The sequence below is a fragment of the Eleginops maclovinus genome, chromosome 23, assembly GCF_036324505.1.
Source record: "Eleginops maclovinus isolate JMC-PN-2008 ecotype Puerto Natales chromosome 23, JC_Emac_rtc_rv5, whole genome shotgun sequence".
Lineage (NCBI taxonomy): Eukaryota > Metazoa > Chordata > Actinopteri > Perciformes > Eleginopidae > Eleginops > Eleginops maclovinus.
The window spans coordinates 13,845,997-13,870,705 of NC_086371.1; the positions used below are offsets into that span (position 1 = coordinate 13,845,997).

The 24,709-nt window shown below is 39.6% G+C and overlaps 2 protein-coding genes and 1 pseudogene across 5 annotated transcripts in view; all 3 read right to left on the minus strand.

Annotated features, from left to right (window-relative positions):
* Positions 1-24,709, minus strand: part of LOC134859312 (protocadherin alpha-C2-like) — a 184,521-nt gene that overhangs the window by 90,143 nt on the left and 69,669 nt on the right. The gene's annotated exons all lie outside the window — the stretch shown is intronic.
* LOC134860094 (protocadherin alpha-3-like) lies at positions 372-2,763 on the minus strand. The gene is given in 2 exon segments (XM_063876937.1): positions 372-1,061; positions 1,063-2,763. Coding segments are annotated over 2 exon segments (2,391 nt in total).
* On the minus strand, positions 20,884-23,258 carry LOC134859322 (protocadherin gamma-A11-like; annotated as a pseudogene).

A 24,709-nucleotide genomic window follows, 5' to 3' on the forward strand; every position in this document is an offset into this window, starting at 1 on the left:
CATATTCTGCTGCAATAGTCCATGCACTCGTATAAGTTATAATTCTATATATTTTAAATAGTTAAGCACATTTGGATATTTTTTTATGCACTCTCGTAAAATATACTCTCAATGCATCACACATCGAACGGAGGTACTCAGTTCAGCACCATGGACAATGAAATAGAGGTGCTGCAGTGCTCCCGGGAAAAACTCATGTCATCTTGTATTTTGGAACTTGAACAGTGCCTTAGCCCATGATTCTAAAGACATTCAAAGCAAATGTTGAAATTATCCAAAAGTAATTGGATGTCAGTAAAGACAAGCATTTTCCTTTTCAGCGGTAAACCTGAAGAGTTTAATAGCCCAATACAATGACAATGTTGCTTTTTCTAAATTTGTCTTACCTTGTCTTTGTTGGGTAAAGTCTGAGTTCTGGTAAAAGTGTCCCCTCCGTTAATACTGACCAGTTCACCATCTACAGGCGGAAACGGTCCGGGGAAAACCACTACGTCACTCTTCATTGTGTCTGAGCTGAAACACACGTCGTACTGCTGAGTAGATTTAGAGTAAGACCAGCTCCCGTCAGGGTGGGTGGTGATCATTGGGGCGCTGTACCTGCTGAAACTGCTGTCTGTCCTGTGGCATTTGACAGCTATTGAACTGATGAGACTCAGCAGGAAGATCACTGACACCGACACAATGGCGATCAGCAGGTACAAGTTCAAATCAGAGAAGCTCTCCTCCTTTATGGGCACATGTTTGTATTGAGTCTGGATGTTAGATGTGCTTTCAACTACCACCACATCAATAGACACAGTAGCTGACAGGGAGGGTTCTCCGTTATCAGAAACCAACACCACCAAGGGGTGAGCTTTCAGGTCATTGTCACTCATTCTCCTCTTAGTCCTGATTTCTCCGGTGCTGGTTCCGATCCGGAAGAGGTTATTTCCTTTGGGCTCAGAGAGGTGATAAGAAAGCAGCGCATTGTATCCAGAGTCTGCATCTACAGCCCTGATCTTTGCCACAAAGTATCCCGCCTCAGCAGAATAGGGGATGCTCTCACTGTTAACGGAGCCAGTGCTCAGAATAGGGCGAGAGAATTGTTGGACTATTGTCATTTTCATCCAGAATTAAAACGTTCACAGTCACGTTGCTGCTGAGAGGAGGAACACCAGAGTCTGTGGCCTGGACTTTAAACTGAAACGTTTTTAACTCCTCATAGTTAAAAGACTGCAGGCTGACTAAATCTCCTGTCTCTGAGTTTATGTTTACCATTGAGGCTAACGGATTACTATTACGTTGTAAAAGAGAATAGTGTACGTGTCTGTTTTGGTCAACGTCAGCATCAGTGGCAGTCACTGTTTTAATGACTGCTCCCACTGGACTGTTTTCCTTCACATAGACATTAATTAGCGGTTCTGGGAACAGGGGTGAATTATCATTTACATCAGACACGTGTATAGAAAGTACGCTCGTGCTGGAGAGTGATGGGGTTCCTTTATCGGTGGCTACTATGGTTACGTTGTAGTTGGAGACTCTCTCTCTGTCCAGGGGCCCGTCAACCAACAAAGAATAATAATTTTTGTAGTTTGTCTCGAGTTTAAGTGGGACCTCGTTTTTTATTTGAATTTTCACATCACCGTTTTTCCCACCATCCTTATCGAGGACTGACACTAGAGCAACTACGGTACCTACCTCAGCGTCCTCTTTCACTGTGGTTTGTAGTGACGTCACAGTGATCTCAGGAGCATTATCGTTTAGGTCCATTACCTCTACCAGCACTTTACAGTGAGCGGACATTGGAGGCTGCCCTTTATCACTGGCTTCTACACGTATCTCAAAAGCTTTTTTTACTTCAAAATCAATATTACCTTTTACCTTAATAACACCTGTCTGACTATCAATTTCAAAGATATCAAGTACGTGATCTTGGTCTTTGCTTCTTAGTGAATAAACAATGTCACTGTTCAGGCCCTCATCTGCATCGGTCGCGTTCACAGCGATTACTATTGTACCGAGAGGCGTGTTTTCTGGAACTTGAGTCTTATACAACGTCTGGCTGAATATTGGAAGGTTATCGTTAATATCTAAAACACTAATAACGATTTGTGAGGTGCCTGATTTTGGGGGATTTCCTCCATCTACCGCGGTCAGTGTCATTGTGATCACAGGCTGTTTCTCTCGATCTAAAGCTTTCTGTAACACTAACTCGGCAGACACACTGTTCCCTTCTTTGTGCAATGCCAAAGAGAAATGCTCATTTTGACTTAATTTGTAAATACTGACTCCGTTTTTCCCCACATCTACATCAGTTGCTTGAGATAATGCGAATTTCACTCCTGGTAAAGAACTCTCTGCTACGTACAAATTTTGCAAATTGGTCGTAAACAATGGAGCATTGTCATTAATATCTAAAATATCTACATCAATACGGTAAAGCTTTAAAGGGTTATTTATGACAGCCTCTTCACTTACTGAGCATTTCAGTTCATCTGCGCAAAGCTCCTCTCTGTCTATTCTCTCACTGACATATAGTACCCCAGTCTTAAGATTTACCTCGAATAATTTTCTCTTTGATCCGGTAACAATTTGAAACATGCGTGATTCCAAGTCCTGTGATTTAATGTTCAGGTCCTTTGCAATATTTCCAACAGCAGTCCCCGGGTTTACCTCCTCTGAGACTGAATAGGAGAGCTGCCCCGACACCGTTTGCCAGTGATAATCCAGCAGGAAGATCCCTAGAAATATCCCAAAACAGCTCCATCCACATGGCAAATACATGTTTATCTTCAATGTGAAAAAATCATAAATATGACATCCAATGAGACTCATTAATTTCAAACTGGAAGATATCGACGAAGTCAGCTGCTGTTTTCCACCGTCCTGCCTTTATAACAAAGACTCTAGACTGGGTCCAATCGCCTGAAAATAGGAGTGGCCTAGGTCTGTCAGAACGGAGTGCTGTCTCTGATGGATCAACAGCGGCGCTACGTGGCCGAATAGAAAACATCTAGAGCTCAGTAAAAATGTAATGTCTCCTCTTAAGCAGCATTTACGTCAAACCATTGTGATTATCATATAATAAATAACTTAATTTTAACTTATATAGCGCCTTTCATGGTACCCAAGGTCGCTTTACAAATAGGGAAGAGAAAAGGGGAGTGGGGGTTGGGGATCAAAGGAAGGGAGAGAAATGTTTTGAGGTGCTTTATGTGCTGCTCCATCATCTTCTCAAAATTACATTTCAGCACCACGGACAGCACATCCAAGAGCATTATAAAGAAGACACACACACACACACACACACACACACACACACACACACACACACACACACACACACACACACACACACACACACACACACACACACACACACACACACACACACACACACATTTCCCACTTCTATGTTCCCATGTATTTAAATAAGTAAGTCATTTATATATGACTGTGGGGACTATAGTAAATGTTACTTTCCCTTTTGATGAAAGATCATCCGACATTTGGCTTCCAGGGATGCACCAGGGATCCCTGACAAGACTTGTGTCCTGCATTTAGGACTTTTGTTTTGTTATTGTGTTGTATAAATTCATTATTGCAACAAAATACTGTGCATTTGAACAACTGCAATAGAAAGCTGAAAAAAAGCCAACACATTTATAAATAATAATACAATCCCCACTCCTCCCACCTTTTTTTATTTTCTTTTTCAGCCTTGGGGCAATCAATAAACACAATTGGTTCTTTTGCATGCACCCATCGTTCTTTTGCATGCACATCTTTGGGCTTTAGTGTATTTTAGCATTCCTCCATATTTCCACAGTAGTCATGAGTTTATGAACGTTCCCTGGTTTGTAATCCCAGGATTAAGCCCTGGCTTCAGAAACTCCTGTCCTAATTCCATTCAGTACGAAACATGATTTGATTTGAAAATATTAATAACCATCACGCACTGAGCCGCAGTCATCTGTAAACTCCAAAATCCAATAATAATAATAATAATAGCTCACAACACATAACCTTACCCTGTACTCAATTCTCCTAATGTAACGGAAAATAGTATGTACGGCAGGGATACTGAGTAAAATGAACATCTAGGTTACTTGGATACACACACACACACACACACACACACACACACACACACACACACACACACACACACACACACACACACACACACACACACACACACACACACACACACACACACACACACACACACACACACACACACACACACACACACACACACACACACACACACACAGAGAGACCACCTGGACCATCAGACCCAGACTGCCCATGATGAAATTCAATGATTCATAGTTTATTTTTAGGTCACAGTCTATACGGCACTGGCCTTAAAGGACTTTTGTCTGGATTATTTTTCTCATACAATCTACATGACACACATGGATGACCAATACTGTAGATTACTCAGCACTATACAGGTCATTTATCTTTATTTTACCACAAATTTTGCTTTGTGGTTTGCAGGTACTGACTTGTTTTATAGGTTAACTGTAAACAAGCCATTTACGTAAGTACTGCAACGTGTGTACTACAATCAGTCATAAAAGCTGAAAAAGTGTCCTATTTAACTTAGTCTTACATGGCCCAAACACACTATTTGATTAATATAAGATGCAGTTCTGAATCCAACCTGAGATCAAAGTCAGGGCCTTTTCCTGAGCTTGATCTGTAGGCCATGTGGAGGAAACTCTGATTGCGTCATGGAGACAAAGAAATTATGCTGAACACACATCTCCTCCTCTTCAAATGTCACATACTGCTCCTCTGGGAAGCATCTGCAGAAAGGTCAATTAATCCATTAATAGCTCATTATGCACTAATTCAGAAACTAATATCATTACGTTTTAGTTGAATATCAAGACAATAATTCAGATTTCATCAATTAACTCTGTATTCATTGATGATAGTCACATTTCCTGAGGATATGATCATTTAATTAGCTGAATAATTAATCATGAATAAATGGGGGTTTTTGAAAAACACACAGTATTCACTCCCTGAACCCAGAGAAATGTGCATAATAACCTAGTGGGTAAATACATGGGTGCCTTTTAACCTGCTTCGATGACTGCGGTTCCTTCATCACGTGATTGAGTTAAAAGGAGAAACAGTAGGTAGTAGGCACCACAAGCAGTGTGATCAAAGGGGCAGAGGAAGCGGAAGGAGAGGGGAGGGGAGGGGGTGGCAGAGGCGGAAGCAGTCAGCAGCAGTTTTTAAGGCGTGTTCACTGCATTATTAAAGGGCTACCTCTACATATAGCCACCAACAAAGCTTATATTTCTCCTCAATAATAATCATTTAATGATGGACCTTTGCAGACCCATCAGCTGTGTGTGTGATTGTGAGTAAGTGTGTGTTATAAGGGTATGTACTGTACTGTTCATCTGTGTGTGAGTAGATGGGGGAAGGGTGCTATCTGAACATGCTCCAAGGCGAGTCCCCCGCCCCCCCCCCTTTCCTCTCTCCTTCTGCACAGCTCACTTGTCTCCATAGCAACACCATCTCAGGCACAGACATGGTGCATGTGTGCACAAACATACACTCTTATAAATCCAGAAGCCAATTGGTCTATTTCTTCACTGTGCAAAAGTATAGAAATGAACACACCAATGGATTTTCTACCCAATTATTATCTGCTACTGTTCACTTTCACAGAGCCCTTTCATCACACTGAGTAACACTAAGCAGCATTTACTTCACGTCATGAAATACTGATTATCATATGTACTGCTCAATAATTTTTCTCAAAGTTACATTTCAGCACCACGGACAGCACACACACACACACACACACACACACACACACACACACACACACACACACACACACACACACACACACACACACACACACACACACACACACACACACACACACACACACACACACACACACACACACACACACACACACACTAATACCAGGCTGTCCTCAGTTGCAGTTGTGCTGTTCATGCATTGATAATGTAGCACTGCAGCAGCATATTCACTATGACAGACTCACTTTAGCAGCAGCGCCGGCTGCTTTTTCCACCCCCACAGCCCCACAGAGAGCCTGACCTTTGCATTCAGCCATGCCCAGCCCACTGTTCCCTCTCTGGTCCAGGGCTCTGGGGACCACCCCCACTCCTGCCCTCTGCACACTACATCCTGCTTTGTGTGACGAGATACTGATGTAATTTAGCTATTTCTGTGTGGAGCAGAGCTCATGATGGCACAAGGGGGCAACCTACTCCTTGTGCATGTTTATTTTTCACTCAGTACTTTTTTCTTTTTTTTTCTTTGCTAAGATGCTGAGCCTTATTTATAATGATACGGCTCATGCAGCATTTGATTTTAGACATGTGCTTAGAACCACACCCAATAGAAGCAGTGCAACAAGATTTGCTTAATAGACAAAGAACATAGGGAGGCAAGAAGTGAGGCAGGATTCAAAACATACTTGAAGATTAAATGAAAAACACAAACACTTTGAAGCCACTACCATATATAACTATTTAAACATCTTCTGTGTGACTTTGTAGGAACCCCAGCTGTGCACAAACACAACTAGTACTCAACTAGACGACTAAACTCACACTAGTATGCACACCAACAGCTATACATGAATAGATGCCCAAGGAACCACCAGAACATCATCTATATTGATAAAAACACAGAGAGAGACAGGGAGGTCTGGGAAGATAAATCACTCCTAGTATTTAATCCAACTATCACTTAATCATTTACTTCAAAATCTGCACTTTCCTCCACTGGATTGTGGGGTAAGTAGGACAGAGGCGGGTCCAGTGAAACATAAACCGGAACAACATGAAAACCAGGACACAGCAATATGGAGCTTGCCCACACACACACACACACACACACACACACACACACACACACACACACACACACACACACACACACACACACACACACACACACACACACACACACACACACACACACACACACACACACACACACACCAACACAGTGTTCACTCATAAGTAATTGCACAATGCCCACAAATCACATAATTAGTCACTCTACTGTAAAATAACAGACGAGAAAGAGCATGTTGTTGTTGCTGAGGTTCTATTGGATGAGCTTAATGAAGGAGATATTTAGATTTTAACTCAGCACACACACGCATGCCTATTATTGCTTATATATTTTCTAAATAACCCTTTGTTTATTTATTCACAATTTGATGGACTTGTGTAGTTGTGTAGCTTCTCTTTCAAACAGTAGCCATTGCTTATACGTTAATTTATTGATTTAATGATTTTTGTTTTATTTTTGATCTCCTCTTAGTTTATGTGTTATGTTCTTTGGAGTATTGGATTAAACGTTTTGTTTTTACTCAGTGTTATTGAAGGTGATATTACTGCTTCAATGTGTCTCCACATTAAAATATGGGTTTAATTTAGGTATAATATATAAACTCGATCAATATACAAATGTTCTGTGTTGAAAATAGCCCTCTGTTCATCAAAGAGAACATATCATAACTCAATTTAAAATCCTGATATTACAATTTCAGTTGTCACACAAAGTCAACAGAGAGAGTGTGTTATTAAACGTATAACAATGGATATACAGTACTTCATATGCATCTATATAGAGTTAATAATTGAAGGAAGAAATCCTCAGGGTTTGTGTGGTGTGCATGTATTTCTGTGTATACAAGAGGTGTGAGTGTGAATGTTAAAAGAGAAAAGCAGGGGCACTTTCAAGGTTTAGTTTGCAACAGCAGACCATTAATCAAAAAATGTCAATAAAACAGGATGTAAAACCGGCTGGGAAACAGCAAACTAGCATGGGAATCTGATTGGTCAGCTAGAATCAATGTGACTGTAATGGACACTCTGATTGGCTCAACACTGTGCCTGGAGACAAAGGCAGTGTCTGATGGATATCTGCTTTCACAGGGTGTACCCATAATAGATTCACTATCCCCCCTCTTGTATCCATGGTGACGCCGTCAGTGCCCCTCCCTGCACCCCCCTCCACCGCACCCATCTTTGTGAGCACATATGCCAAGGACAGAGTATACCTTTTTAGCTAATGCTGTGTGGGACATGAATGGAACATTAATATCTGTACAAAATATTACTGCAATCCTAAACTAATGTATGCGTGACATTTGTCTAAAGTGCATATATTTTCCACATTGATACAAACATTTCATATGAGGTCACCCTCCCTGTACACTGTCCTTCTCTTTTATTCTCTCTCTCTCTCTCTCTCTCTCTCTCTCTCTCTCTCTCTCTCTCTCTCTCTCTCTCTCTCTCTCTCTCTCTCTCTCTCACACTCTTATTCCCAGTCAAGCACAGTGAAAGCCTGTACCAAAACATTTTTATGAGATTAAGATTAAATCTAGCTTCATAGTCAGACATGGATAACCTAAATTTGTCATTGAAATTGTTCACTGGGGATAGAGAGAATAGGCTGTGTTCGCTTTAATCAGAACAAAACATGGGACAGGATCAGCTATCCATGGATCAATACTCACACAGAAAACTCAATAACATTACTAGTCAATAGACTGCCACATACAGAGTGGCATCATGCTAAATAATTGAATATATTGACACGCAGACACACATAAGGCACAAAAGAAAAAGGCATGTCGTTTACACTTTCTACCACAAGGGGGAGCTTTTACACCCCTTTCTTTCTTTTCTCTGTAACAGTTTCAACAGACACACTGATGTTAGAGGCAGGCAATGCTTTAAAGCCTGTTATTAGATTAGCACGCTCACAAACTCCAAAAAATGATAGTTGTGGTACTGTTATACTAGCAGCCTTTTTTGTCTGCCGCACATTTCCTCTGCCTGCGGAAATTAAAATGTCATCTCTCTTAGATAGGGAAGGAGATGTGGATGTTTCTAACAATACCTGCGAACTCCCACCTGGCCTGATTAATATCAAAACAAGGAGGGAATAACCGAGAGATAAGTCCACCAGCCACAACTGAAGATTATGCAGAATATCCTTTATACTTTGTATCATTCACGGGCAACTGCAACTATAAATGCTTAGTGTATCCACACACTCACACACACAGTCATTTATATTTCCCATACAGTAACAAACTAAACATACATGTATTGATGTAGCATTGTGTAATGTCTATTTTTAGTTTCTTATCAGTCATGCAGTACAGAATATGCAGCAGGCGGTGCTGCATGTGAAGTGCACTGCAGGTGCAGGCCTGATGCGCGAGGGCTTGGCCCATTTCTTTAAAAAAAAAAGGTCTGAATAATAGAGGAGAATGCTGGCCTGCAGAGAATCTGATGGAAACGGCTGAAATGGTTTTGTGAGGTTGCTCCACTTCCTGCAGAAAATGAAGAGAACTATTTATAAAGTAATGAATGCCTACCAATCATTTAAGATTTAAGCCTGAGCTCTATACACGATACTTATAGATATTCTTACTAACACTCTGAGTTAATGCTGTATGGTTACCTAGGTGTAAATATTCAAGGATAACAAAGGACACATTGACCAACCCACACTCAACACTTTCTTTTTTGCTGTGCCACAGACAAGGCTCTAAGTTTCCTTTCTATTTGTTTTAACGTTTTGTTCTTTAGGATGACTTAAACAAAAGTTGTTTCCTTTACATTTTCAGTTAAATATACATGTAAAACATGTAGTCTATATAGATTTCCTTTACTTCTCTCCCTGTTTGCATGTCACATGAACATTGTATGTCGACAATTAAATATTTGTGTGAAATTTTACACAAACAGGTTAGGCAGAGCAACAGAGGTTACAGACTAGCACTTTGTAAAGTACAACAGTAGGGAGAAGGCTGCTAATTAATAACATAGTTCAAACTAGCATCTTTAACTATGCCTTAATTTAATCTAGTATACAGTATATAGTAATCGCAGTATTGAACGTCCTTAAACAGCTACAGTGTATTATTACCTGTGACATGGGTCAGCTAGCATTACTGTTTTTGTCAATTTAACATGGGAGCTTTGTCCTTTGTCTTGTGTGTATGGTGACAGTTTGGTCTGTGAAGGATACAATGTGTTTTGAAGGAAGCTTTTTGGTACAAACTTCCTGTTTTTTAAAACATGAAATAATTCAGAATAATGGCTGAAAGGATAGAATGTTGGTATTCTAAGAAACATTTCATTTCAGACATCTGATTTTGAAATTATAAAGGTCTCACAGTGGATGCCTTTATCTCTCTCTCTCTCTCTCACTCTCTCTCTTTCTCTCTCACTCTCTTTCCTTTTTTTTCTCGCTCTCTCTCTCTCTCTCTCTCTCTCTCTCTCTCTGCGAGTCACTAGATCACCAAGGGAGAATGCTCTGCTTGTGCTCTATTTTCCTCCAGCCCCCTTTCTTATATGAAAGTGCCTTTCAATAAAGTGGATTAGGCATTTCTGAGTAAGTGTGATGTGTTGTGTGCATGTGTCCATGAGCACAAGCGTGTGAACTGTGAACTTAACGATAGTAGCTGTTTTGGCTGTGTGTGTGTGTGTGTGTGTGTGTGTGTGTGTGTGTGTGTGTGTGTGTGTGTGTGTGTGTGTGTGTGTGTGTGTGTGTGTGTGTGTGTGTGTGTGTGTGTGTGTGTGTGTGTGTGTGTGTGTGTGTGTGTGTGTGTGTGTGTGTGTGAGATAGGGAGAGGACGAATAAACTCACTTGCCATTTTGGTATCAGGTCAAATTTGACCAAACAATACACCAACAGTGAGCAACGCCTACTGTCATGATGGTTATAATGTTCAGCTATTGTGAAACTGAGAAGTGTTTTATGCTATTTTTGTTTTGTATTCTGCGTTTTGTGGTTCTGTTCAACTGAATGGTGTTATTCTGAGTTATATCTTATATTGTGTCTATTGTATTTGGTTAGAATAGATATTAAAGACACCTCTGAGCATCATTCAGGGCACTTCAACAGCAACTGAAAGTGCAGCATCCAAAAGACTATCAAAAAATAATGCCACTGACAATAATTCATACAACAAATGCTTCACAAAAAAACTGCATAAATGTATCTGAGCAGTGAAATAATTTGAAAAGTTATTCAAATGCTGGCAAGGATACCGACATACAGATGGTTATTATCACTTTAATCAAGCCAACGTTTATACAGAATAACAACAGCAGAGCCACAATAATTAATAAGCAGTCTGGACATTAGTCTGAGATTAAAGGGTGAGTGTCATCCTAGCTTCCACTGTGGTGCCCTTTCAAAGCTACTCCTCATGGCATCATTAAGTTGATTCCACCTAATCGCATTAAAGGAGTAACATAGAATTATTACTTCACACCCTTTGCAGAAGCCTTAATCCATGGAAAGTGGGAATACTGACAGCAGCATCAGAATAGAAAGAAGGCTTTGACAGGAATTGCATATTTTTAACACCTGAACAAAACACTGATCATGTTTTAGTTACTATCCATACAGCGCATGGAGATATAATGTATTAGTAATATGTACTGCATGGCTAGATTGCAGTCTAGATTTGTATTTTTGCTGGTCACTCAGCAGTTTTCTTTATTTTTTCTATATGTTCTTCACATATTTCCTTCATAAGAAGCACCAGCCAGCTCATTTTATTTCTCTAGTTGACAGTTATAGGACAAAGCAAAGTGAATCAGGATTAAGTTGAACATGAGGGAGTAAACAAGGGCTTAGGGAACAATTATTCTCTAGTCTTATTGCAAAGACCCTATTTGCAGTAGTCTGTAAACAAGCAGACCAAACTCCTTGTTATTTTGATTTTGTGTTTTTTTTTAAGGCGCTTTGATGCATCTATCTTCTCTTGTATTGATCCTCTACTCACATTAAAGAGATTCTCACTTCATTATCTGGACTGTGATGCATTACAAATCTAGCCTAGTGTCTAGTGTGGATAATTGAATTTCTATGTGCATGAAAGATCTGTTTTTCTTGCCGATATATCATGTATCAGCTGATCGGCCTGCTTATATAATTCAGACTAAAAACAACCAAATATGATGTGACACACTTTGAGCCACTGAGACCTGGACTGATTAAAATGAGATGAGAGACACAGACTCAGAGGGACAAACACTTGATTGCAAATAAAAACACAAGTTATGCCACTTTCCTTTACAAATCTACAAATCTAAGTATTAAGCATGTTCTCATCCTCTAATACCCTGACTATGCAAGTATGGAACTAGTATGGGTGGCTATACACCGCCTTAGGGTATCACATGCAATTGTATGACCAAAATGTCATCTTCTGAAATGAACAAATGTTATTTGTAGTTCAACAAAAAAAACCATATACCCTGACACTTGTTTACCTTAAATCAGATAACATATAAGTTATATATAAGGCTATATGATTTTACTCAAATCTCAATATATTAACGCACACATTTACTCTCAATTTAAATCAAATATACTTTAGAACTGCTACTGTTTCAGAAAAAAATTAGGATTAATTGTCCCTTGACGGTACTGCAACTCTCTTATACACACACCGAAACCTATACATTAGGCCCAAGGCTGTACACCAGGATCCAGCAGAGCCTTACCTTTTAATGAGACATGATGCAATGCACACCTTCAATAAAGACTCAGTTAAAAATACAAAACAGCATGTATCATATCGTACATATGATGCAAAATGATCTAAATTGCTTAGTGCATCGAGCATTGCTTCACATCAACAAAGATGAGGCAATATTGAAACCCAAAAAACATGCCTTTCAGTATTTCAGACAGTTCTCACACTGAATATGAAGTAGCTATTCACAATTATGTCAAATCAGTTAATACAGGACACACACACTAACAGTTAGAGAGAATAGGTTCACATTATTTCATATTTAGCTAAGCCTGAGGCTGTGATGAGCCAGATGTTTTAGTTTTTGGAAATGTGTTGCATCCCTTTACTTTTGCTGAAGCTTCAAGGTTGAGAGAGAGAAAGGTGCTCTGACATATTCATCTCTACTCACAGCTCCAGTTTCTACAGAGAGAGGGGGTAGTGTGGATAGGAGAGGCTGCCTCTGTGGTCGGTAAAGAGAGGTGAGAAAGGAGGCAGCAGGATGGAATAAAGAATGCTGTTTACCAATAGTAATTAGCAACCAAACTAAGACTTAAAGATTTCAATGAAAAAGAGATGTTAGAGAAAACAAGACTGGAGAGTAACACAGCCTCCAAAAGATGTCAGCCATTTTCTATCAACATTTTATTACATGAAGAGACAGGAGGGGGCATAAGAGAGAGTACCAGCTAGAGGATATCAGGGTGTAGGAGGAGGAGGGGAGGGATGGAAAAAATCTGAGAAATATTCTTTGTGTAAGAATGAGCTAGAAGAAGATATATGAAAACAAAAACAAACCAGCAAATGAGAAGTAGTCAGTTAAAGGTGAATATGAGAAAGACTGCACACTAGACTAGATAAGAGTAGTGATAATGGGAACAAAGGCAGAATAAGATGGAGGGAGGGAGCCAGCCGGTGGGAGGAGAGAGTGGGATATGAGTCAGGCTTACAGCACTAACACACATCTTCCACACCCATGTCTCATTGTTTTTCATACTCTACACCCACTAAATAAGATGGCGGGAAACGTTAGTAGAACATTTAGCTATTGGCACACGTGTAAACACCCTCGTACAGAACTCCAGTATGTGTGGCTACAGGACATCACATAAACAAATCTCTCTAATATCATGACAGAATAATAGCAATGACCCTAACTGCCACAAATCCTGATTTCATTTTTGTATGACAGATGGTTCATATAAAAATAAGCACAGCAGACCAACTTCACAAAATGAAAAGCTACATGTGGGATGAGATGACTCACCCACTGTACATAACAGCTCATTGGTGCACACTCACAAATATGACCAGAGAAGCTACATTACATTCAGACCATTTTAGAATAAGCAGAAACACAATTCAGGCTGTAGCTTTAGTTTGTGTTAAAAACAGGCTTCCCTTTACATAACAGTATCAATATCACTTGAGCACACACAGTGACTTATGTAAATACAATACTGAACACATTTGTATGCTTTTGCTTTTCCTTCAAAATTGATATAATTGCTTTTATTAAACTGCCTTGTTGTGAAATCTTGCTACAGGGTATGCAGTTGCTGAAACCCCCACATGTTCAGTTATGTTAACCTACAGCAGCAATATGCTCTTTGCATGACAAACATATCAGTGTTAGCTCTCGTGCCCAGACCAGATCATATAAAATAAATAGCGAGTTGTTTCTATAGCAGTTTTCAGACATCATTGTTCTTGTTAAAAGTATTGTAACTCAAAAACCACTATTTAGCTTTGTAAACAGAAACATGGGCAACATTTACAGAAATCCAATTTTAATTGCTTAAAACAAGTTGAGGCAATTACACAAGATGCTTGGTGTGGGCATGAGTCTGGGGGTTAAAGGTCACCGGGGGATGAGAGGCCTGCAGTTAGAGACTGGATCCATTTAACAGCTAACATCAGATCCCATCCATGCATAGCCAGAAATAAATACAACATACGGTATTTAAGCAGACATATGTAAGGCAACTGAGGACTTATACCCCATCTACTCCACATTGAGCAGTGCAGGATACTGCTATAAGAAGGCAATCCTCTTACTGAGGCTGCATCAGATGTCTGAACAGCTGAGTCTTGATTTCCCTTACCCATTAATAGATTTTATCAATCAGAGATCACAATCCCATCCATAAGTCTAGATCTCAGGACTCAGGATGCTTTTAGGTTCCCATCAGTGTGACGTTTAAGGGGATTTTCAAACAACTGGGGCCGCACTTGTTTTCCACTTAATAGCAGTCTGTCTTGCTTGCAGCCTTGCACTGGCTGCTCACTCAGTTCAATCCTCCAGGCAAACACTGATGACCTAAGCACAGCAGCAGCAGCTGTTGTGGCTGTATGAGCACCAATGCCAAACATGTGCAGACTTACATCTGTTCTGATCTCTGTTGATTCAAAAAAAAAAACACAACAAACATTTAACATTGCACAGGCCTAACTATCAACCACTGGTTGTTACATCAGACAAACATGTATAGGTAGGCTTACCTGCTCCTAAAAGCTGTATTCATATTATTCCTTTAGCTGTATTCATATTATTGTATTCATATTATTCCTGTTAAATGACTACATTATTAAGAGAAGTGTTAATCAAAAAATAAAACAAGTACATTGGCATAATGCAGCACCTTGAGCTAAGCTCATGTCATTTAAAACACAGAAGAAAGTGGGAGCACCTTGGTTTTAATTATTACAATAAATATTATTGCTCATAGAAGAAAACGTTGTTAGCACCCTGGAGAAAAAGCCTTTATCGGCTGCAGTGAAGTGTTTCTAAAGTGAGATTGGCAAGATCCAACCTATACAACTCATCCACACAGCCATGAGTCAATGCACTGAGACGTAATGAAACTGAGGGCTTATATAACCGAGTGGTGGAGAGGAGAAAGGGGTCAGCCATATTCTCACACGAGATCAAGCTTGAAAGAAATAGGAGTTACACAAAACAATAATTACAAATATAAACTCTTTGACCTTGCATTTTGCTATCAAGCTAATGTAACCAGGTCTACACAAAAAAATAAAATGTATGTATCAGGATGGAAGAAGCTGTTTGACCCATATACTTAAGGGCAGGGGCTAGACTTGGCCACACACGGCTCTGAACCAGTCACGGCATGTTGTAGCACAAATGACAAGGGCAAAAGGAGCAGTGCCAGGGAGTCTTGGCCCAGTTCTTCATTCTGCCTACAAAGAAATGTTTTGCCTTCTGACTCTGATATTGCCCTGTTAATCCAGAGGCAAACAAAGGAGTATATCTGCATGCAGTGCATTACAAATAAAACTGGCATAAATGCACAGGAAAGCATGAATAAATCAGACATAGAGTCGAAGGCCCTGAATATATAATTGAACACAAATAAATAGTTTACAGTTTTACTTTATGTAGAAAGAGATGTTTTACTTTGCCCAAATGTTCTCTGCAACTCTGCCTTCAAAGCACAGTAACACAACAAGACGTACAAACAGCTTATTGACCAAATACTATAAGCTGCACTGCTGCAGTGTCTTGGCTTGCTGACATTCACATTAACAACCTCCTGATTAACCAACGTCTTTTTACCTGAATAGTCCACCAAGTAGAAAAGTTGATACACACACGGAATCAGGCACAGAATCAGTCCAGATAACAACATGTTCAGCAGAATCTGGACAATATGCCGTTTTGTAAAGCAATATCTAAAACAGCAGGTAGTTATTTAACTTGTCACCATTCTAATATAAAAGTCAACAACAAAAGTGAATTTACCATCCCCCTTCTTCCATCTGAAGAGCCTCTTCATCTTAATTTGTGAAAAATAACGCTCTGGTCACGATACTTACAGATATTCTTACTAGCACTCTGAGTTAACGCTGTATGGTTACCTAGGTGTAAATATTCAAGGATAACAAAGGACACATTGACCAAACCACGCTCAACACTTTCTTTTTTGCTGTGCCACAGACAAGGCTCTAAGTTTCCTTTCTATTTGTTTTAACGTTTTGTTCTTTAGGATGACTTAAACAAAAGTTGTTTCCTTTACATTTTCAGTTAAATATACATGTAAAATATGTAGTCTATATAGATTTCCTTTACTTCTCTCCCTGTTTGCATGTCACATGAACATTATATGTAGACAATTAAATATTTGTGTGAAATTTTACACAAACACAGGTTAGGCAGAGTAACAGAGGTTAGAGACTAGCACTTTGTAAAATACAACAGTAGGGAGAAGGCTGCTAATTAATAACATAGTTCAAACTAGCATCTTTAACTATGCCTTAATTTAATCTAGTATACAGTATATAGTAATCGCAGTATTGAACTTCCTTAAACAGCTACAGTGTATTACCTGTGACATGGGTCAGCTAGCATTACTGTTTTTGTCAATTTAACATGGGAGCTTTGTCCTTTGTCTTGTGTGTATGGTGACAGTTTGGTCTGTGAAGGATACAATGTGTTTTGAAGGAAGCTTTTTGGTACAAACTTCCTGTTTTTTAAAACATGAAATAATTCAGAATAATGGCTGAAAGGATAGAATGTTGGTATTCTAAGAAACATTTCATTTCAGACATCTGATTTTGAAATTATAAAGGTCTCACAGTGGATGCCTTTATCTCTCTCTCTCTCTCTCTCTCTCTCTCTCTCTCTCTCTCTCTCTCTCTCTCTCTCTCTCTCTCTCTCTCTCTCTCTCTCTCTCTCTCTCTCTCTCTCTCTCTGCAAGTCACTAGATCACCAAGGGAGAATGCTCTGCTTGTGCTCTATTTTCCTCCAGCCCCCTTTCTTCTGTGAAAGTGCCTTTCAATAAAGTGGATTAGGCATTTCTGAGCAAGTGTGATGTGTTGCGTGCATGTATCCATGTGCACACGCGTGTGAACTGTGAACATAACGATAGTAGCTGTTTTCGCTCTGTGTGTGTGCGTGTGTGTGTGTGCGTGTGTGTGCGTGTGTGTGCGTGTGTGTGTGTGTGTGTGTGTGTGTGTGTGTGTGTGTGTGTGTGTGTGTGTGTGTGTGTGTGTGTGTGTGAGTGTGTAAATTAGATTACCATCACTGCTGCTGACCTCAATGTGAGTTGCGCCATCCTTCTACAAAGCTGGAGCAATAAGAGAGAATATGTCCTACTGACACACAACAGCACATGCAGCATCCACAGCCACTACCCTACAGGCATGAGGCACAGCAACACAGAGCTAGAAAGCATGTGGCAGAACAAGAGAGGGGATAGACTGGATAAAATGTTTAAAAAGACAGAAAATGATAGGGACACAGAAAAGGATATATGAAAGAGCAAACCAAGGACAGAGATGTAAAAGTGAGAAAATGAGGCCAAGAGTGGGAGGGGGAGGAGCAAAAACTGAGGTTAATATCAATATGGAGGGTAAAAAAGGAGAAGAGAAATTGTTAAGAGACAGAGGGGGAAGCTGCAGAAATAAAAAAAGGAAAAGCAGGCGTCTGCATGAAACAGAACAGAGATAGAGGCACATTAGAACAGTGAGTACTACAATGAAGGATCTCTCATAGAGTGACATTCATATTGCAGTTTCTAACAAAACAACCCTAATATGTTTGTAGGGGAGTCAAAGAAAGACAAATAAATTCAAGCAGTAAATACAACTACAACAAAAACAACAACACATTTGGAAAGTGTACGTATACTGCAGGTTATTGCAGAAGAGGTTATGAAGCAAAGTAAAGAGAGGAATGAAGGGAGTTTGCTTGGGGGACAATTTTTAGCATTTTTGTATGTGTGAACACAGAAGCCACACAAATTGAAGGACATTCTCTCAAGTTGCTAACATTACAGTTCATACAATTTGTAAGAGCTGTGTTCCCTCTCCTCTATTATTTTAGCGTGTTGTCTTGCTCGCTCCCTTTGACACTGAATACAGTTTAATGAGGAAAATGCTCTCAACCAATTTACAAAGACAACATACACAGACATACAAAACACAAGGCTCATTGCACTGTGATTTTCAGTGCAGACACTCAGCATGCAAACACAATTGCACAGATCTGCTAAGCCAGTCAAGCACACTGACAAAGGCACTGGAGCAAGCAGCCACACCCCCGCCAAGGAGAGCATGCAAAATAGTAGGAATATACGATGACAGATGTTTTGCTAACTAGAATGAATACATGTGAAAAATGCGCTTTTCAGTTTTTAGTCTCCTTTTAAAGTTTTATATCAGGTTCACAAATTACAAACATCAGAAGTTAATTTCAAAATGGCGCTGCTAATTTCTCACTTGTGTCGATCTACACTTTGTCAAAAGGGCAAAAAAGGCGAGGTGCAGCACATGTGCTTGAAATCTGAATGCAACCCATGACTCTTCCTATAAATCATCCACTCCTCTCAGTTGATTTTTTTCTCCACCAAAATGCCACGATAAAGTAACAACATTGCAGCGATACATAATTGAGTAGGACCTTTTTCTCACATACAGCTCACAGTATAACCAGGGCTCACCAGTGTCACCCACTGATATCACCCTGTACTTTTTTAGGTGTAATGGAATGCACTCATGTTTAATTACATCAATAAATCTTTTCAGGACATCTGCTGTCCAGGCACAGCTTAGCACTGCCGCTATTTTGAAAAACACACTTTTCTATCTCACACACAAACACTTGCACATAAAATATGCACACATCCACACATGCAGCAAAAGTGTGTTAAGGCTCTACTCCATGAAGCCGAGCTGCTGCCTTATACTACATTTTAATTGATCCTTTCCCTTCTAGCATTCATAGTCCACTTTCATCGTAGTTTCACATGCTGCATAATTATGTCAAAATATTCCAGGGGCTTTCAACAGAACCAACTTTGATTTGATAATGGAATTGTTCTTTCGTACAGTCATTTTCTATGTAGGAAATCTAAGGTTGACCCAGTTGTTGGGAGAACAGATTATCTCCTTACTATAAAATATCTAATTAGAAGCTCAACTGTTCCCACCTCCCCTATTGCTTCGATATCTGCCCCATCTGTTGCCTGATTTACAATGGAGATTTAACTGTTATAATCCATGTGTTTCTATCTAAATAAACCCATTTTCATTAAATATTGTGAGATGTCTAAAGACGAGCCGTAGAAAAGCAACTTCCCCTCCCCCCTCCTCTACTGCTCTCTCTATCCCTCCCTCTCTCCCTCCCTCCCTCATCCTCTTTTGCTGCTGTTGCTAAGACCACTGAGCGGATGCTAGTCTGTGGAAACCAGTAGAGGTGGATCTCCTCGTGTGTTGCTATGGGCAACGCACTGTGTTCGCCAGAGAATCAGCCCAGAAGCCGAGCATGCAGACCTACACACGTGTGGTGAAATATGACCTATTTTTTTGTCAGACAAAGAGTGAATCATCTGCACAGAATCTGGTGTATATAATATAAATGCTGCACACTCTTTTACATCAATGCCTTGTATTATTTTAGACCAAAGCACAAACAGCCAATCAGAGTACAATTAATACAACATATAGGGGTAGATACTTTGGAGTACTGTAGGATTGAAGATCCCGGCTAAAGCAAAGTGAGCACACCCCACCTGACTGCATGTACATTGTGATTCACTGCACACCAGCTGCAGGCTCCCTCTCTCCCCCTCTCGCTGTTGTAGCTGCAGCCATTCATGGACCATTGAATCACCTACACCAGCACAGACCTCCAGTAACTACAAGTTAGTCGTTCACTAAACAGACACAAAGAGCAAAATAAACCATACATTTCTACATGACATCTATACACTCCTGAAAAATGTATATGACAGAATAGTGTCTTTTTCAATTGAGGGATTAGAAGAACATCATTTATCACGTCAAGGATCCGATGCAGGAGCTCACATGATGCAGAAAAAAACATATTATGATTGCAAAGTCAACACAAAGGCCCAGTTCTTACTGCAACAATTTGAAACTTCCCTTTTTTAAATTAACCTTTCCCTATTTCACAAGGTTAAACCACTACCCCTGAGAAATGATGTGTTTCTGCTTCATAGCCAGTTTATGACCTGTACTCTGACACAACCACTCATGGCCTAAAACAGACACATTACAGTTCAAATTATTATGGGTCTAAGTTAGTCAGTGCACAGCAAAGCTCTGAAGAAGTGAGATGTGACACAAAACAAACACAATAAAACCGTTGAGAGGCATTCATTTTGTTAAGGAAAGATGGAAAAGCTTTAGTTCTCTTGTTCAAGAAAGCAACTGTCAGTGTCACAAAAAAGATGCTTTTGCAGAAATATCTTCTTAATTTAATAACTGCTTTGACCACCGTTTCACAACAACGCTACAACTTCTATAAAGAAAAAATGTTACTATACAATATAGAAAAATAATGACTTCACTTAAAATATCTTTGGTCTTACCTCTGTGGATGTACCCCTCCTGTCAGGGAGCATTAGTGTGTTGGCATGACTGCCTGGGACTATAGTAGATCCTATACTCATTCTGGGTCCGACTAACATGTACCGCTTGTCTCCAGATCTGTACTGGATGCTGTGACACAGTGTCCCATCATAGTTAGTCTCTTGGAGATATTTAGAAGTATAGTCTGTGGATTTAGAGCACTGCATTGCAATCAGCACGATGATACTGATGAGAAAAAGTGTTGAGACTGAGCCCAGAGTTATCATCAGGTAAAAAGTCACATTATTATCCTCATCATCTTTTGTTGCACTTTTAACATCAGCAGCAGCAAAAGCCTCTCTGGGCTCCACAAGTTTGACAACCACAGTAGCTGTTGCTGACAGGGAAATATTGCCATTGTCTTTCACCAGTATGATCAGTTTATGCTCAGCCTCGTCTGTCTCTGTGAATGAGCGAAGTGTTCTGATCCGTCCTGTATAGCGGTCCAAACTAAAGAGACTGTGGTCAGTGACTTCCTGCAGTGAGAACAGTAACCAGCCGTTATATCCTATATCAGCGTCATAGGCTCTGACTTTAGTCACCAAGTGTCCTGCGTTCACATTGCGGGGAATCTCCTCCACACCTTCAGCAGAACCGTTAGAGCTGACCGGATACAGGATGACTGGAGCGTTGTCGTTCTGATCCAGAATGAACACGTGCACTGTGACGTTGCTGCTTAGTGACGGAGTTCCAGAATCTGTGGCGACAACTTGGAACTGGAACGTTTTCAGATTCTCAAAGTCAAAACTTTTTAGCGCAAAAATCTGTCCGTTATCTGAATTTATATTTAAAAATGATATCATTTTTTTGTGTTCATTCCCATATCTAACTATGTTATATGATATGAGAGCATTATCACCCTCATCACAATCATGAGCACTCACTGAAAATAAAGAGGCTCCTGCAACATTATTCTCAATAACATAAAATATATATGGATTTGTTGAAAACTCTGGACCGTTGTCATTAACATCTGATACAGTCACACTTATTGACCTATGAGATGACAAAGGTGGTTCACCAGCATCTTTAGCAATTATTGTTATTTCATACTTTGACTGATGCTCTCTATCCAGCATAGATTTGGTGACTATAGAAAACATATTGTCTTGTAAAGATGGTGTTAATGTAAAAGGTACATCTTCACTTATATAGCAGATAACCTTTCCATTTAAACCTGAATCATTATCAGTCACACTTATCAACGCTACTGTCGTTCCAGGTTTAGAGTCTTCAGGAATTGCATTTGAAAAGGACGTCACCTCAATCTCAGGTGCGTTGTCATTCAGGTCGACAATAGTTATTATAACACTTTTTTCTGTTTCTAGGGAGACTGGTCCTTTATCTGAAGCTTTGATGTCAATTTCATACCTGTCTTTTGTTTCAAAATCTATATGTCCTTTAACAATGATTTCACCAGTTTTAGTGTCAACATCAAAAAGTTTACGCAATTTAGTATTTACGTTATTACCAAAGGAATATATCACCTCTCCATTTAAATCATCATCTAAATCTGTGGCATTTACTTGCATGATAATTGTTCCAACCGGGGAATTTTCTTTCAACACGGCAGTATATGAGTCTTTGGCAAAAACTGGCATATTGTCATTTACATCTAAAACATGAACGATAATTCTCATATTTCCTGATTTAGCAGGCTTTCCTCCATCAACTGCTGTCAGCAGTAGTCTATGACTTCTTGCGGTTTCTTTGTCCAGCGGTTTGTGCAAATAGAGAACAGGAATTTTCCCATCTTCTCCTCTATCTTTAACCTCTAAGCGAAAATGGTCATTTTGACTGAGCTTATACTGTTGGATGGAAAACATGTCACTGTCTGGATCTTGCGCGCCTTGTAGTTGAAACCGCGCACCGGGCAAAGCAGATTCTGATATTTCTAAATGCGTCTCGTTTTTAAAGAAAAGGGAGAGTGGTCATTCACATCCAAAACCTCAATGGCGACGTAATGCACCTCTAATGGATTCTCCAACACAGTCTTTAGGTTAATAACGCAGGTGCTGATCCGCTCGCACACTTCTTCTCTATCAATGTTCCGGTTTACGTGTAAGATGCCATTGTTGTTCAGTTGAAACAGAGGGTCGGTCGATCCAGAAACGATGCGAAATCCTCTAGCATTCAAAGCACTGATATCCAGCCCCAAATCTTTAGCGATATTCCCCACCACAGAACCCACTGTAAGCTCTTCGGAAACGGAGTATCGTAGCTGAGCTGAACTGAAATGAATGAAAGTAAGAATCAAACAAACAAAGAGCTCGACCAGGCGCTCAAACCATGCTCTGCGTCCTCTTCGTGCCATTTTGGTTAAAGTAAAACGTAGCTTTCTAAAAAAAAATTGACTCTACACAGTAGCAGACACTATGACCAAAAATAACAAATCCTCTAATGTTCGTAAAAGGATGGTGAACGAGTCAAATATTTGTAGCCATCGCCCTAAAGCAGGAGTGCTCCCTGTCACGAAATAACAGTAAACTACTGACGTAGAGTACGTTCAACCGACAGTCGTTCATTTACACAAGCAGTGACACCATGCGAGCTGACGTTTCAATGCAGATACTTTCAATGTAAAGAAACAAACGTTTTATAATACATTCATTGTAGAAATCTTCTTTTTATGTAACGGGTCGCAGTGGTTAAAAATTCCCTTAGTTTACTGAGCTGAGGTGGAAGAAGTAGCTTACTTAGATTTCACTTAAGTAAAAGCAGTAATTCCACAGTGTAGAAATACTTTGTTACAAGTAAAAGTCTTGCAAAAGGTCAAAGTATTCATCATGTTATTATATTATAATATTTACTGATATAATGTGTTCAATACTTTAATGTTGATACTGGTAAAGGTGGAGCTATTTTTTAAATGATGTTACATATGGCTGGTTAGTTACATTATAATATATATTTGTAGACGTTTGTTTTTATTAATAATCAAACCCAGTTACTAAAGCTATCAAATAAATGTACTGGAGTGTAAAAACTACTGAATTGTAGTATAAAGTAATATGATGAAAATATACCTCAACATTGTACTCCAGTTACTTTCCACCACTGCTGAACAGATGCAAGCAGAAAAGTGAACTCCATGACATTTCATGATTAATGGATTTATAATTGTTAGTATAATATTTATTTAAAGGAAATCAATACAATAATAATATGTATGCTTGATTTCTTCCCTTCCCCTTCCTTATTGATGACATTTCAAAGAAATATAGAGGCACTGGTATTTCTCAATAGATGACTGGAAAGTAATTTTAAAAAAATACAAAAACACATATACAACTACTCAGTATTATGTGTCTGCAAAAATACAAAGAACATGATGTGGGCTAGACAAGATGTTAAAGCTGCAAGTGCATTCATGTTTTGCTTTTTTTAAGTTTCACCATCAAAGTATGTTTCTCAAAATAAATGTGTGGGATATAATTTCCATGATTTAATATCATTATTCATAACATCTCTGTTTGTTTAGCTGATCTCTCAGTGGATGGCTGCACACCACCTGAAGCTCAAGCTAAACTGCTCTTCATCCCAGGTGAGGACTCTCCTATCCATGATATTTCCATCAACATTGGCACCTCTGTTGTTTCCCCGGCTCAGACTTCAACCTCCCTAAGTTCTCACACACTATACACCTCACATTCGCTCCCGTCACTGGCTGCCTGTGGCGCCAGTCCGTTTCAAGACACTGGTACTGGCCTACCCAGCTGTGAAGGGATCAGCCCCTTCCTACATCCAGGCCTTGGTTAAACCATA